The sequence below is a fragment of the Lacerta agilis genome, chromosome 17 (assembly GCF_009819535.1).
Source record: "Lacerta agilis isolate rLacAgi1 chromosome 17, rLacAgi1.pri, whole genome shotgun sequence".
Classification (NCBI taxonomy): Eukaryota; Metazoa; Chordata; class Lepidosauria; order Squamata; family Lacertidae; genus Lacerta; species Lacerta agilis.
In genome coordinates, this window is record NC_046328.1 from 11,738,186 (window position 1) to 11,753,623 (window position 15,438).

The following is a 15,438-nucleotide window of genomic DNA, read 5'->3' on the forward strand; positions in this document are numbered from 1 at the left end:
GAGAAACCATCAAAGAACGCCGCACACCCAACCAACTTTCTGCTCATCTTCTCAAAGCGGCTGGTGGGGGAGAGGACCAAGGGATGTCCCAGGCTAAGAGGTCAGACTGGTTGGTGCTCATGTCAGCAGCACTTGGTTCAGAGGTATCATCGGCCTTCTTGCAAAAGCTTGCTGTGACCTCAGAAAGTTTGAGGACAAAATGGGGAGGGGGGAGCTGGAAAGAGGAGGAGGAGGAGGAGAAGGGTCACAGCACCTTGGTTAGAAGTAAACAGTTAACGTGCATTTTACACAAAGAGTCCTCAAAATCCATGTGCCATAGAAACGGTGGGTGGGTGGTTGGTTGGTTGGTTTTAAATACCGGAATGCTCCTTAACAACAGTTTAGTACATCTAGGGAAGAGTGGGAACTCCCGATCGTGGAAGAGGTCCACAGCAAGTGACCTCTCTCCCCTCTCGTCTTCCCGCCTTCCCACTAACAGACGTTGCTACGATCGAAATAGAGCAGGGGTAGCTGACATGATGTCCTACAGCCATTGTTGGACTGCCAACTTCCTGTGATGGGAGTTGTAGTTCAACAGTGTTTGCAGGGCACCAGGTTGGCTACCCCTGAATTAGAGAGAGGGAGGGAGGGAGGGAGGGAGGGAGGGAGGGAGGAAGTGGGTGCCGCTCTTGCTCACAAGTCTCTTTGTTTTTGTTTGTTTTTTTGCAACAGGAAAGTCCTTCCTAAAGCATCTGCGATTCCAGCTGAACTGCAGGCAGTGACAAGGATGATCCCTTCCTTCGCAACTTCCATCCCTGCTTCCGTTTTTCACTGGTCTTGCATCTGCTGTTTCATTTTCTGCAGCATCTCTTGCATTCTACGCAACTGTAGGAAGAAAAGAGAGGGAGGGGGAGAGGTTACGCAGTTTATTTTAACCATTGGTATTCCACTTTTCCAGCAATATTCTCTCCCCACCCCCCACCCCGCCGCCAGCCTGCCCCTCCATTTCAAGGCAGATTATATTTCTACATTGCATCATGGGCTTTGTAGTCTTCAGTTGCTGCATAAAGTGGTATGGTACAAGCCCATGAGTCCTAAAAGCAGGAGCATTAGAAAATGGTGTTGCTGAACTTGTGCAGTGGAGTAAGGAATAAGACCTCCGACATCTGACTTTGCAGGCTTACACTGCCAGTTGTGGAAAATTTGCACTTTCAGGCAGCACAAAAGTCCACTCTTATCTAGAGAAATGAACACGCCCCACTCTCATTTTGACTGATGGGAACCTGGTGTTTACATTGCTATTGGAGGCTGCTGGTTAAATGTCAGCCTCCTTCAAAAACAGTTGACTTTGGGATTGCACCTATTGGACAGTGCCTGTGACGTCACTGATGACAAAATGACACACACTTATCACCAACACTAATGACTGCGGAAGTTCTGAAGACTTAATATGAGTGAAGTTTTTTTTTTCTTTCCTTCCTTCTCTTTTTTTCTTAATATACTTTCCTAAGTATGCAAATATGCTTTGGGTTAATTGATGAGCCAGGGTGCTGGACCAGAAGGTCTGTTGGCCTGATCCAGCACGACACTTGCTCCTTTTCAAGATGAGAGTGAACAATGGTAGATTATACTATATTTCAAAAAGTAAAATCCAGGACACCCGAAAAGTTGTTCAGCTTTTTTTTTAGGAAGACCCCAAAATCGTTCGGCTTTCTTTTAGGGGACCACCAGGATTGTTGAGGGTTTTTTTTGTTTGTTTGTTTTTTTACAAAACCACAAAAAGTGATAATTGGCTTGCCTTATTATTATTATTATTATTATTATTATTACCCCACCCATCTGGCTGGGTTTCCCCAGCCACTCTGGGTGGCTCCCAACAGAATTGATGATGATGATGATGATGATGATGATGATACAAAACATCAGACATTAAAAACTTCCCTAAGACCCAGGACAAAATGGCGCCTTTCTGAAATTCCGCCTAACAATGGCAAAGTGCTCCAGCGCACGACAAAACTACCACACACCCCAAAACAGCTCCGAATTAAGTAAGAAGATAGCTAGCTTGGGTGATGTCTCAAGAGAGACCAATAGCGAAATGGTTCCTTACCTCTTCATCTTTCATCTTGATCAGCTTCTCCGTTTCTGCATCTGGTGTTGGGAGCGGCAAAATCGGAATGGGGCTCTCTATCCTGTTATCCTGAGTCAGCTTGCTAAAAACATAAGCAGGAGAAAAGGGGAGAGGTGTAATTGCTATGATATAAAGAAGAAATTTGAAAGCCATGAGGTGGGAGGGAGGGAAGTCGACAGGCTCATAGGAGCAAAAAGTAGAGTGGATAATATTAAAAATGGAAATGCAATTTAATTTTTTTTTAAAAAAAACAAAAACAACCCAACAACAACTCTCCAATCCAGGAAGTTGCTTTATGGCAGTATTGAGTCAAAAGTTCTCAGAAGACACTTTTCTAACAAAATTTCTTTTCCCTACCACTGTCCCAGAAAAAGAATGTCCCCCTGCAACATTTATCTACTCATTCACCAACAATCTTGTACCTGCTGTTGCTTGGGAGCTCTAAGCACAACAACAAAAAATCAGGGCAAAGTTTAAATCAGTGGTTAAAATCAGTGCAATTTTTAAAAGGTTTAGTCTGCCATCTTGATTCAAACAAGTGCCCCATTGTGTCTAAACATTGGGGGTGTTTTTGTTTGTTTGTTTGGTTGGTTGGTTGGTTGGTTGGTTTGGTTGGTTTGTTTTTGAAGAAAACCTGCTACGTAATTTCAGGAACCAACATGCAAAATTTGGTTGAAAACAGTGCAGTCTTGAAAGGTTCAGCCCACCATATTGATTCAAAATGGTGTCCAATTATGTCCAAACATGGACACAAACCTGCTCCTTGATTTCAGGCGCCACCGTGCAAGATTTAGTTACAGAGAGGTGCCCAAATGCATAGTGAACAAATGAACAAACAGCTTTCCAAAATATACAGTTGATTCACTCATCCAGCCAACCATCAACTTTAAACCTCAATGTGGTTTAAGGAGATAACAGAAATCACTGGGTTAAAGCTGACCCGAAGTCCAGAGGTAGCATTATTATCAATTTACGATGGGGTGGAAGGTTGGTGGGATATGAAGGATTTGCTCACAAATTTATTGACAGCTGCATGAATTATTATAGCTAGGAAGTGTCAGTGTTCTCGAAGCGACTGGCATGAGTTTGGCCAAACTGCGAGAGGCAGTGAAGGATAGGCGTGCCTGGCGTGCTGTGGTCCATGGGGTCACAAAGAGTCGGACACGACTGAACAACAACAACAACAAGGAAGTGGAAGGGGCAAGCAGAATATAAAATGGAAGAATGATATAAAGAGGCACAGGATATAGCTATGAATGATAAAATCACATGTGCCATTAAGGTAAGAATGGTCTCGGTGGAGGGGTGCACATTTACATTCTTATTTATTTATGATTATTACTTTGTAAAAAAAAAAGAAATCTCAATCTGAAGCACATGGCTGGTAACAACAAAGAATAAACAAAGAATAAATAATGATTCTAGTTCACATGATTTTAAGTAAAGGGCTGAATTAAATAGAAACAGAGGCTCCACCACTGAGCTATGGCCCTTCCCTGAAATGTTGCATGTCACATTTTCAGAAGATAATTCATCACGCTTTCAGAAGACGTTTGCCACACAACAACAACAACAACAACAACAACAACAACAACAACTCTAAGGGCTGATTCATACAGACGCATTCATCCCTTGACGGAGCAGAACCTCAGGTGGACCCTACCTGGTCATCTGCTGGATGCACTGCGCCCGATAGTTCTCGTAGTGAACGTCGCAGGTGACGTCCTTCAGGTCGTGCATGTGCGTTCGGATCAGCATGTTCCGCAGTTTCACAAAGTCACAGTGCGCCTGGTTTTCCACTGAGGAAGCAGCAACAACGTTTGGCCCACAGCAACAAACAAACAAATCTCAGGGTGGGGGTGGGGGGAATGTATGCACTAGAATCACCCTTTACATCCTAACCGTATTCAGTTATTTCAAGCACACACACAAACACACACACACACACACACACACACACACACCCCAATGTGTATTATTATAAAAGGAACTGTGTTAGAGAATAAACGTGGCAAACACAGCTAGGCCGTGGTGGAAGGAAATCCACCGGGTAGCTCATTTCCGACACATTCCTCTGACCTGCCTATGGAACCCATGAAAAGAATTTCAAGGGGATGCGGGGGTTTTAATTGCATACGGTGCATGTGTGCATGTGCGTTTGTGTGTGTGGAGGCTGGTCCATTGAGACAGACACCAGTGGAAGTCACCAAAGGTGCCACTGCCGCCACAGGTCCAACACTGAGCTTCGTATCCTCACAAATTGCTAAGTCTCCGATTAGTCAAGATGGCATTGTTCCACATTCCCTCTGTTAGAGACTGGGAACATACACATGGCCTCGTCGGATTACGGTAAGGCCCAGGGTTATGCTCCAACACTAGCCTGCCAGAGGCCTCTGAAACAGGGGGTGGGGAAGATCCGGCACCTCAGGTGTTGTCGGACTACGGTTCCCATCATCTCTCTCTACTGGCCATGGTGGCTGAGGCTCATGGGAGCTGGAGTCCAACAGCATCTACAGCAGGGCAGTCCAACCCCTCTGACCACGTGGGCCAGAAGAGTACTTTGACACAGAACCTGCACTGAATTTAATTCCCACACCATAAATGAAAGAGTTTGCAATATAGTTAATGTTATTTATTATATACAGTTAATATATTTAATTGGACCGTTCTGATCTAGGGGACATCAGGTTGGGGGAGTTTGTTTTAAAAGCTTTCCCAGCAACCACATTCTGAGTTATTAGATCAATGGCTCTCTGTTGCTTCTTGCCATTTTAGCATATTGTGTTATTTCTATAATGCTTTTAGCGCTGTGGTTGTTACATGCTTGTTGCCGTTACTTGCTTAATTGTTTGCTGGGTTTCGTTAGCTGCTTTGTGTGCCCCCTTTGGAGGAAAAGCAGAGCATTATTTCATTCATCTATTTTAAATATATATATACCCTGCTCTTCACCACGCCCGGGTCCCAAATCTCCTTGCAAAAACAGAAACATAGGATGTACAAAATTTAGAACATGAATTAAAACACCTGGAGAATAAAACAGCATTTGTGGTGGTGCAAAGGTCTCCTGAAATAAAACTGCTTTCACCTGGAGCCTGAAACCTACCAGAGGCAGCAGGTGGGCTGGGTTCCTCCCAACATTGTGGGTGCCCAATGCATGGGCATGACTGGTAGGAGCCACAACGCACCCTCCAAAAGGTCCGTCAGGGCCTGTTGCGACTGCGACAGGCTCCGTCAGGCCCTACCGCTGCTGCCACATGTTCCGACGGAGCCTCACCTACAGCGGGAGGGCCCGTCAGAGCTCACTGCAGTCAGAGTAGGGTCCGCTAGAGCCAAGGGTGCCATCTCGCCCTCAGGATTGTGGGTGCCCGCCGCCACAATGCAGATGTGTGACGTCACACGCACAAACCTGCACATGCAGGACACTGAGGTCCAGCTCTGAGGGCTTTCTGGTGGTTCCCTCACTGCGAGAAGTGAGGTTACAGGGAACCAGGCAGAGGGTCTTCTCGGTAGCGGCACCCTCCCTGTGGAACGCCCTCCCATCAGATGTCAAGGAAATAAACAACCACCTGACTTTTAGAAGGCATCTGAAGGCAGCCCTGTTTAGGGAAGCTTTTAATGTTTGATGTTTTATTGTGTTTTTAATATTCTGTTGGGAGCTGCCCAGAGTGGCTGGGGAAACCCAGCCAGATGGGCGGGATATAAATAAGAAATTATTATATTAATATTACATGTGTGTGTGACGTCGCACATCTGTGTTGTGGTGGTCAGTGAGGCACCATTTTCTGCAGGGAGGGGCTCAGAGAGACTGTGCCTCCACGTCTGACACCCCCCCCCCGAAATGCTGGACCCACCACACTGAAAACACGACTCCTTGTTGACATGAGTTGTGCTTCTGGTCCATGGGGGACTGATAATAGCAGAAATTGGAGTAAAATTAAATAGTACAGTGGTACCTCGTGTTACAGAAACTTTAGGTTACAGATGCTTCAGGTTACAGACTCTGCTAACCCAGAAATAGTACCTCGGGTTAAGAACTTTGCTTCAGGATGAGAACAGAAATTGTGTGGCGGCAGCAGGAGGCCCTATTAGCTAAAGTGGTACCTCAGGTTAAGAACAGTTTCAGGTTAAGAACAGACCTCCAGAACGAATTAAGTTCTTAACCCGAGGTACCAGTGTATAAATAACTGAGGCATGGGCTTTCTGCTCTGAGTTGGCACTCGGAGGTAGAATGCCCCTGAACCAGCAGGTTCCATTTAGCTAGGAGGGCCAAACATCTTTTAGGAGACCCAAACTCCAAGACTCCCATCTCGCTTCCCAGGAACACGGCTCACCTTCCACAATTCCCCAAGGGTACAGCCGCCCTCGTACCCTCTGACCTTTGGCCTCAACCACTGTGTTGCTGCCGATGACTGCAAAGGGAGCACTTTCCTGGAACGAGAGGAGAGATAATTTCAGGGTTTATTGGACATGGTCAGGTATGGAGACAGAAAGAACCTAGAGATCAGAGCAGTTGGAGAAGACCAGTGGAAGAAAAGCAGATTTAAGGAAGCAGAGCGAGGGATTCCTCGGTTTCATTGGCCCAGGGTTCAACAATTCCCATCAGCTCCAAACCCCTGGTTTGGGAGTGATGGGTCTGGGAGTCCAATAACATCTGGACGGGCAGATGTGGTCCATATTGCTTTAGATGTTTGCCTGACATGCTGAAGGAGTAAGAGGACCATGTTCACGCATCAAGTGTGGGTATTTTAGGATAACATTTGCATCCAAATTCATATTTTGTGATTCAACATATACCGTATTTTTCCGTGCATAAGGCGAGGTTTTTGTAGTATAAATAAATGTTAAAAATTGGGGTTCGTCTTATACACTGATAGTGCAGAGGGGGCACAGGCGATTGGTGGCAGCCGCGAGCAGGAGATTGTCAGCGGCGATTGGGCGAGTAATTGGTGGCTGTATCAAGGCAATTGATGGCGGAAATTGGGCGGGCGATTGGCAGCTGCTGGCGGCAAGTGGGCAGACGAAAAAGCTCAACAACTCTGGGCAAACCCCCCCATTTCCTTAATTTGTAGTCCCCCAAAATAGGGGTCATCTTATACACGGGGGGGGGGGTGTTATACACTGAAAAATACAGTACTTAACTAATGCATACTTAACAAATTTTCACGGCCCTCTAGTGGCAATGGTGGAAATAATGTACCGTATTTTTTGCTCCATAAGACGCACTTTTTTCCTCCTAAAAAGTAAGGGGAAATACCTGTGCGTCTTATGGAGCGAATGGTGGTCCCTGGAGCTGAATTGCCCAGGGGCCAAAAGCAGATTGTGCTTTTTATTTTACAAAGAGAAAAGGGAGTGTTGAAAGGACCCCGCTCAGCAGCTGATCAGCAGGAGATCGGGAGAGAGATAAGAGTCCCCGGCTCCCTTTCAGCCCCGCCCTCCTTTGTTGAATGTGCTGCAGAGGGAGGTTGTTTGTTTCCCCAGGACATGTGACTGGCTGATTAGATTATCTGTCTGAAAACAGTAGAAATGGCTCCCTTTCCTTAAGATTTTTCAGAAATGTGAGTTAAACCCCATAAAAATGGGGCTTTTCCTCTTTGCTTTTTCCCCTTTGCAAAAAAAGCTGCAAAACCTTTAGCTGATCCTCAAAACAAAACAAACAAACAAAAAAACCCTAGGGCTTTTCCCTTTGCAAAAAAGCTGCAAAACTTTTAGCTGATTCTCAAAAAAGGCCTTTTGCCTTTGCAAAAACAGCAGCAAAACCTTTAGCTGATCCTCCAAAAAACAAAAACAAAAAAACAACCCAAACCCCAGGGCTTTTCCCTTTGCAAAAAAAGCTGCAAAACTTTTAGCTGATCCTCAAAAACAAAACAAAAAACAAAACCAAACAGGGCTTTTAGAGGAGGAAAACCAGAAAAATATTTTTTTTCTTGTTTCCTCCTCTAAAAATGAGGTGCGCCCTATGGTCCGGAGCGTCCTATGGAGCGAAAAATACGGTATTTAGTGTTAACTCTGAAAGTGTATACTCGATTCTGACCAAAAATAAGCCTCTTAATGTATATTTTGCTCTAGGAAGTTTAGTTGGCTCAGAATCAAGTATACACTTCCAGAGTTAATATTAAACACATTACTTCTGCTAAATGAGCCACCATAGCTGCTAGAGGGCTGTGAAAATTTGTGTCCCAGGCTTTTTAAGACTCAGCTACCCATTACAGTGGTACCTCCGGTTGCAAACGGGATCCGTTCCAGAGGTCCGGCCGCATCCCGAGGAATTCGCAATTGGAGGGAAACATTTGCACTAAAATGCTGGTGAATTTTCATTACGATTAAATTGCAAACTGGTGTGAAAATGCGGAAAACTTAAGACGGACAGAATGCAAAGCTGAAAGAACACCAAATTGACAGGTTGGCCCATCCCTAACCATGACCAAGTATCATGGAAAATATTTTTGCCCCTTCCTCACCTTCAGCTCTCTGTCTTGTTGTTTGAAGTCCTCGTCTTCGTCAGAATCACACTCCGGAAACTGGTAAACTTTAATTCCAAACTTGTCAATCTCCTCCCTGATCTGCTCAGCGATATCCAGGGCAATGGAGAGAAAACAGGCAGAACATTCACATTACAACATAATACTTGGCTGGTGCCATAAAGAGACGTCTTTAAAGCAGGAGTGGGGAACCTTTTTCAGTCCAAGGGCCACATTCCCTTCGGGGCGATTTTCCAGGGGCCACACACCACTTGCTTTCCACCATATCAGACAAACGAGCCCAGTATTATTTAGGTAAAGGGTAAAGCAACCCCTGACCATTAGGTCCAGTCAGACGACTCTAGGGTTGTGACGCTCATCTCGCTTTATTGGCCAAGGGAGCCAGTGTACAGCTTCCAGGTCATGTGGCCAGCATGACTAAGCCACTTCTGGCAAACCAGAGCAGCGCACGGAAATGCCGTTTACCTTCCAGCAGGAGCGGTACCTATTTATCTACTTGCACTTTGACGTGCTTTCCAACTGCTAGGTTGGCAGAAGCTGGTACCGAGCAACGGGAGCTCACCCTGTCGCAGGGATTCGAACCGCCAACCTTCTGACCGGCAAGCTCTAGGCTCTGTGGTTTAACTCACAGCGCCACTACCGCGTCCCGTATTATTTAGTCTGGGCCAAAAAGGAAGCACACCCTGGTCCCCACATCAGAGCATTGTTACAACCGGTTTCTTGCAAGCTTCCTTGAGAATCATGTGACTGAAATGCAAGCTATAAGCCACGCTTCCCCAACCCGGTGCCCTCCCGCTGTTTTGAGCTAAATTCAAGGTGTCAACATTTAGTACAAGGGTTGTCAATGCAGTGCCCTCCAAATGTCACGAACTACAACTGCCATATTCCCTGACAGTTGGCCAGGATGACTGGGGCTGATGGGAGTTGTAGTATATCTAGAGGGCACCACACTGGCTACACCTATATTAAGAATGTCAAGTCCTCAACAGCTTGGGACCAGTTTACTTGAAGCATTGCCTTACTCCAAAAGTGCCCGCTTTGACTGCTTCGATCTTATTATCAACTTTCACAAGAGCTACGCAATGTTGGTTCCACGCTTGTAAACCATCAATCCTTCAGTGTGGCAGCACATACTCTACGGAACTCCCTGCCCATTGACATTAGACAGGCACCCACTCTATATTATTATTGGTGACTGTTAAAATGCCCAAGCCTATTTAGGCATGCCATTTTATTGTGTATACTGTCATACCTTGGAAGTCGAACGGAATCCGTTCCGGAAGTCCATTTGACTTCCAAAACGTTCGAAAACCAAATCGCGGCTTCTGATTGGCTGCAGGAAGCTCCTGCAGCCAATCAGAAGCTGCGGAAGCCCTGTTGGATGTTCGGGTTCCAAGAGAACGTTCGCAAACCAGAACAATCACTTCCAGGTTTGTGGCGTTCGAGAGCCAAAATGTCCGAGTTCCAGGGCATTGGGGATCCATGGTACGACTGTGTTTCTTTTTATCTGTATTTCGATTAATGTTACTTTTATTAAAAAAGGTATTTTATTATTGTACAATTGTAGAGTCGAAAGGGACACTGAGGATCATCTAGTCCAACCCCCTGCAATATAGGAATTTTGTTTTGGAGGGGTTTTTTTGTTTTTGTTTTTAGCCTTATCACTTTTATTGTTGTGAAGGGGCAGAGGGATCAAAGGTGCTCTCTGGGATGAAGCAGAAAGGCATTGGTGTCAGCAAGAAAGGTAGAGGGGGCAGGGCAAGGAGAAAGTCTAGCATGGATGTCAGATGGAAAGACAAGAGACTCTGGGGTGAACAGGATCACCTGAGATGGGCAGAGCGGGCGATGGAGGGGGACAGGTTGCTCTGTGGGTTTCAAATGACTGAAGTAACAGGGGACAGGACTGGCGTGATTCATGCCAGCTAGAGAGAAGGTGGGTCCCATTCCCACACACACACGCCAGTCTCTGTTGCTCTGAACATCAGTCACAGTTTTGTATGGGGCAGAGGAGGGGAGGGTGGCCAATTTAAGGGCCATGACATGGAAGACTTTCCTCCCTGGTCTACAGGGTTTCTATTCTGGGGTTTGTGTTGTTCTGCTCAGGGCAGATGGGGAACTGCAGAGCATGGTGCATGCGTGTGTGTGTGTGTGTGTGTGTGTGGTCATTTGTGTGTGAAAGAAAGGGCGAACCCAAACCTCCTGTCAGGGAACTGTCCCCGGCGCAGTGCGAGGTGGTGGAAGGGCTCTCGGGATGCTACAGAGAGCCCTGGCCCCACCTGACCAGCAGCACCTCCTCTGGCAGCGGACGGAGCAGCAAGGCTTCTAGCGGGGAGGGGCATGGGTCTCAGGAGACGGAGGGTTGAGGCTCTGGGGATGTCGGAGAGACCCTACACTCCCCTAGCCCCAGGGGTGATGAAGGAGGTACGCAATTTCCGTTGCCCCAAAGACGTCGAGGGGTGAAACGAAAGGAAGGAAGGTGGGGTTTTCGTATACCGAAACTCTTTTGTTGGGGTCAGAACCGGAAGGGGCCATTCCCAGATTCTGCCGGCATTTGATACGGACATGAACTTGTTAGCTCTGCACTGTACATAGTATGCACAATAAAACTACAAAAGGAAAGGTCGGAGTTTTGCCTGGTTACTCATGAGCAACTAACCGAGGACCTTACACCTCCATTAATCAACACACACAAATGAACACACACACAAACACAATTGTTTTAAGTAAGCCATTTAGAGTCTTCTGTTGACTAAGCGGTATATAAAACATGTTCTATAAATCAGTGTTTTTCAACCACTGTTCCGCGGCACACTAGTGTGCCGCGAGATGTTGCCTGGTGTGCCGTGGGAAAAATTGAAAAATTCAAGAGAATTACTTTATATATAGTCAATATAGGCACAGAGTTAATTTTTTTAACATTTTCTAATGGTGGTGTACCTCGTGATTCTTTTCATGAAACAAGTGTGCCTTTGCCCAAAAAAGGTTGAAAAACACTGCTATAAATAAACAGTTCCCATCTAACGATAACCAGACCTTTGGCCTTTAGCTGTTTGTGGCCTTTTAGAAGTGTGAACGATGTATGGGTTTTAATGTACTTGGGATGGCAGGGAGTTGTCTGTTTATCTCAGGGGTCAGCAAACTATTTCAGCAGGGGGCCGGTCCACTGTCCCTCAGACCTTGTGGGGGGCCGGACTATATTTTGAAGGGGGGGAAATGAACGAATTCCTATGCCCCACAAATAACCCAGAGGTGCATTTTAAATAAAAGCACACATTCTACTCATGTAAAAACACCAGGCAGGCCCCACAAATAACCTAGAGATGCATTTTAAATAAAAGCACACATTCTACTCATGTAAAAACACGCTGATTCCCGGACCACCCGTGGGCCAGATTTAGAAGGTGATTGGGCTGGATCCGGCCCCCGGGCCTTAGTTTGCCTACCCATGGTTTATCTGATTGTAAGTTGCTTTGGGTTGCAGCTAACAAAGTCAATAAATGTTGATAGCTGTTATTATTGTTATTTATTAAATTCCTATCCCGCCCTTCGTCCGAAGGTCACAGGGCAGTTTTCAATATGTAAGTATACACCTAGTTATGCTGGCTGGGGCTGACAGGAGTTGTAGTCCAAGAAACCTAGGGAGACGCCAGGTTGTGGAAGACTGGTATTAAACTTCAAAATGAATGAATGAATGAATGAATGAATTAGCACTACCGCTGCTCACCCGCTCTTTTAGCTTCTTGATCTCAGAAGGAATGAGGCAGTCGGCTTTGGCAATAAGGGGAACAATGTTCACTTTTTCATGCAGAGCCTTCATGAACTCCACGTCTACTGGCCTCAGCCTGCAACAAAGAAATGCAGCGTTAGAAGGCAAGCGATCTCTATTTTTCCCTGCATGCTAGCAAGGGGAACTTTCTGCCAAAAAATGAAAGAAAGAAAAAAAAAGGACAGGACTTCCTCTTATAACAAGTCCCTTTTCCTAGAAGGGCAGCTTGGAAATGTTAGACTCTAAGTTTAATGGCTTCATGGAGACCTTCAGATCGTAATGTGTGCGCTTATTTTGAAATGTAGCAGTCCGGTCCCGTTGAGTCAGGGAGCCCCTCCTGGTCATTCTGTGGCGTGGAAGACTTCCAGTCTGCCTTAAAGTCCAATTCTGATGGCACCAATGCCTTGTGGCTCTTATTGTCTTATATCAGGTGAAGGGAACCTTCATCCTATGGGTCTAATGAGGCCCATCAGGTCTCTCCCATTTGACCCACAAGCCCATTTGGGTCAAGCCACACCCATCACCTGATGCCATATTGGATATTCATTTTCCATTATTACATTTGCTTTCCACTGTTCCTCCAAGAAGCTCAATGTGGATTTTTACCCTCATAAGAACCCTGAAATGTAGGTTAAGTCCAAGAGAAGGTGAATGACCCAAGGTCACCCGGTGAGCTTCATGGCTGAACGGAGACTTGAACCCTTGTCTCCAAGGTGCTATCCAGCACTCTAACCACTACGCTACACTGGCTGCAGGGTGTGCGAGGCAGATAAAGGAACAAGCCCATCCCACCTTACCCATGGCCAAAGGGGGAGATGAAGTAGAGGCAGCAGTGCACTCGGTTGTCCTGGATGTTCTTCCGATTGAGGCCGCTCTCATCCCGGAAGTACTGTTCGAACTGCTGGTCAATGTAATCCGTGATGGCCTTCCAACTAGAGGAAAAGATGTCAATGGGACACCAGTTTAGATGGTACTTGGAGACAGAGGGTAACACACATTAACAGAGGAGAGGTTCCTAAGATCCTGTGTAGAAACAGCAGTGGAGCAAGCCGATCGGATGCCTGGATTGGCGCACGTGCCCTGCACCAAGGGGTGAGACCAGCTGCCCGCGGGGGTGGAGCAAGCCGGGGCAGGATGCTCCATGGGGCCTCTGAGGAATCTGCCTGCCTCCCCCCACTCAGCCGTCCTACAACTGAGGGGAAGGTGGCGGGCGGACCGTTTGGGACAGCACAGAGCCTGTGGGCGCCCAAGCCACCACGTCACTCCACCCGACATTTTGTCACCCCTCCCCCTCAGTGGTTACACCTGGGGTGGTCCGCCCCTGTGTAGAAATCGCTGAACTAAATATTGCCTATCATAGAGAAGGAACATAAAGAACTTGCATCCTGTCTGTCAACAGCTGCAAGGATTTTAATGGCTCAAAACTGGAAAGTTACGTTACTCCCTCCTTGGGAACAACAGTTTGGGACTGGACCGTAAGAGCAAAAATAACTTATCTTATCTAAGAGCAAGAATTGCAGTTCCATATAGAAACAAATTCTGGGGGAACAGGTTGCCCCTTATACAGCGTTGTCAAGAAAATAATTACCTTCCATGAAAGCAAATTCAAGGAGGTTCTGAGTTTTTGCACTGAAATGTAAACACGGGGGTAATATTACAGGTGCATGTTATTTCTTTCAGCTTTCACGGAGCTGCTGAAAGAGTTAATGAGAAGACATGCAAAGTGCTTTGGTTTGGTGGCTTAAACCTCTTTGCATATCTTATAGGCCAGTTTGCACTGGTATTGCATACGAAATGGGAGAAATGGTCTATTGGAGAGAAGGAGGAGGAGGAGGAGGAGGAGGAGGAGGAGGAGGAGGAGTAATTTGGATTTGATATCCCACTTTATCACTACCCTAAGGAGTCCCAAAGCGGCTAACAATCTCCTTTTCCCTTCCTCCCCCACAACAAACACTCTGTGAGGTGAGTGGGGCTGAGAGACTTCAGAGAAGTGTGACTAGTCACTAGCCCAAGGTCACCCAGCAGCTGCATGTGGAGGAGCAGGGAATCAAACCCGGTTCACCAGATTATGAGTCCACCACTCTTAACCACTACACCACACTGGCTCCCAGACCATACCATGCCTCATAATTTCCCCTGCAGCAGAGGTAACCAAAGTGGTGTGGGGGTAGGACTCACCACTCGGTGTTGTTCACAGCATCTCCAAAACCTGGCGTGTCGACAATTGTTAACTTCAACTTCACCCCCTTCTCCTCGATGTCCACCGTGTGTTTCACAATCTCTACTGTCTGACTGATTCTTTCTTGATATACAAAGATGGAAGAAAAAGAATAACGGAGGTTAGCGCCAGAGATGTCCCTCCACTGCCTCCAAATCGGCCTCACTATTTATGAATAAGTGCTAGGTCTTTCTATCTCTCTCTCCTCTCCTTCCCCAAAATGGGATTTCCCTGCCTCCAACCCACCCACCCCAAAAAAACGGAGCTCCAGTAAGGATCCTAGAAATTACAGGTTGATAGCTTCATACCTGTCCTGGGAAAACTGGTGGAAAGTGTTGTTAAAGAAAAAAAATAATGAAGCATAAAGAAGAACAAGCCTTGCTGGAGCATAACCAGCATGGCTTCTGCAAAGGAGGGAAGATGTGCTGTTGCACTCAGGTCTTGCTTGAGGGCTTCCTATAGGTATCTGATGGCCCACTGGCTTGATCCAGAAGGGCTATTCTAACACTCATAATTGTTCTAGAAAAGAAGCTTTGAACTCTCAAGGAAACCTGTGCCCTTCCAGTAGTTGTTAGGACTTCAGCTCCCATCATCCCCTGACCATTGATGGTGCTGGTTGGAGCTGGTGGAAGTTGGAGACAAACAACATCTGGAGAGTCACAGATACCCGCCCCAACCCTTCTTTTGAACATTCCTAGCTTGGCTTTGTAGAATTAGCTCCCATATCATCCATGTGGTTGATGCATCTATATATCAACAGTCTTCAACTTTTCCAGATCCAGGGTCTACCTTTCATCAAAGCATGCATTTGCAGACCCACTTCTTAATTTTTTACCATACATTTACCATATTTTTCCATCTATAA

General features: G+C 46.3%; 1 protein-coding gene across 2 annotated transcripts in view; it reads right to left on the reverse strand.

Annotated features, from left to right (window-relative positions):
- Window positions 1–803: 803 nt before the first annotated feature.
- Window positions 804–15,438, reverse strand: part of SEPTIN5 (septin 5) — an 82,160-nt gene continuing 67,525 nt past the window's right edge. For both annotated transcript variants that reach the window (XM_033174725.1, XM_033174726.1), the window contains 8 exons: window positions 14,534–14,657; window positions 13,153–13,287; window positions 12,314–12,431; window positions 8,569–8,670; window positions 6,442–6,538; window positions 3,774–3,909; window positions 2,090–2,192; window positions 804–864 (listed from right to left, as the gene is read on the reverse strand). In XM_033174725.1, coding sequence (XP_033030616.1) covers window positions 808–864; window positions 2,090–2,192; window positions 3,774–3,909; window positions 6,442–6,538; window positions 8,569–8,670; window positions 12,314–12,431; window positions 13,153–13,287; window positions 14,534–14,657 — 872 coding nt within the window. In that variant the 3' untranslated portion in view covers window positions 804–807. The remainder of the gene's footprint in view (window positions 865–2,089; window positions 2,193–3,773; window positions 3,910–6,441; window positions 6,539–8,568; window positions 8,671–12,313; window positions 12,432–13,152; window positions 13,288–14,533; window positions 14,658–15,438) is intronic.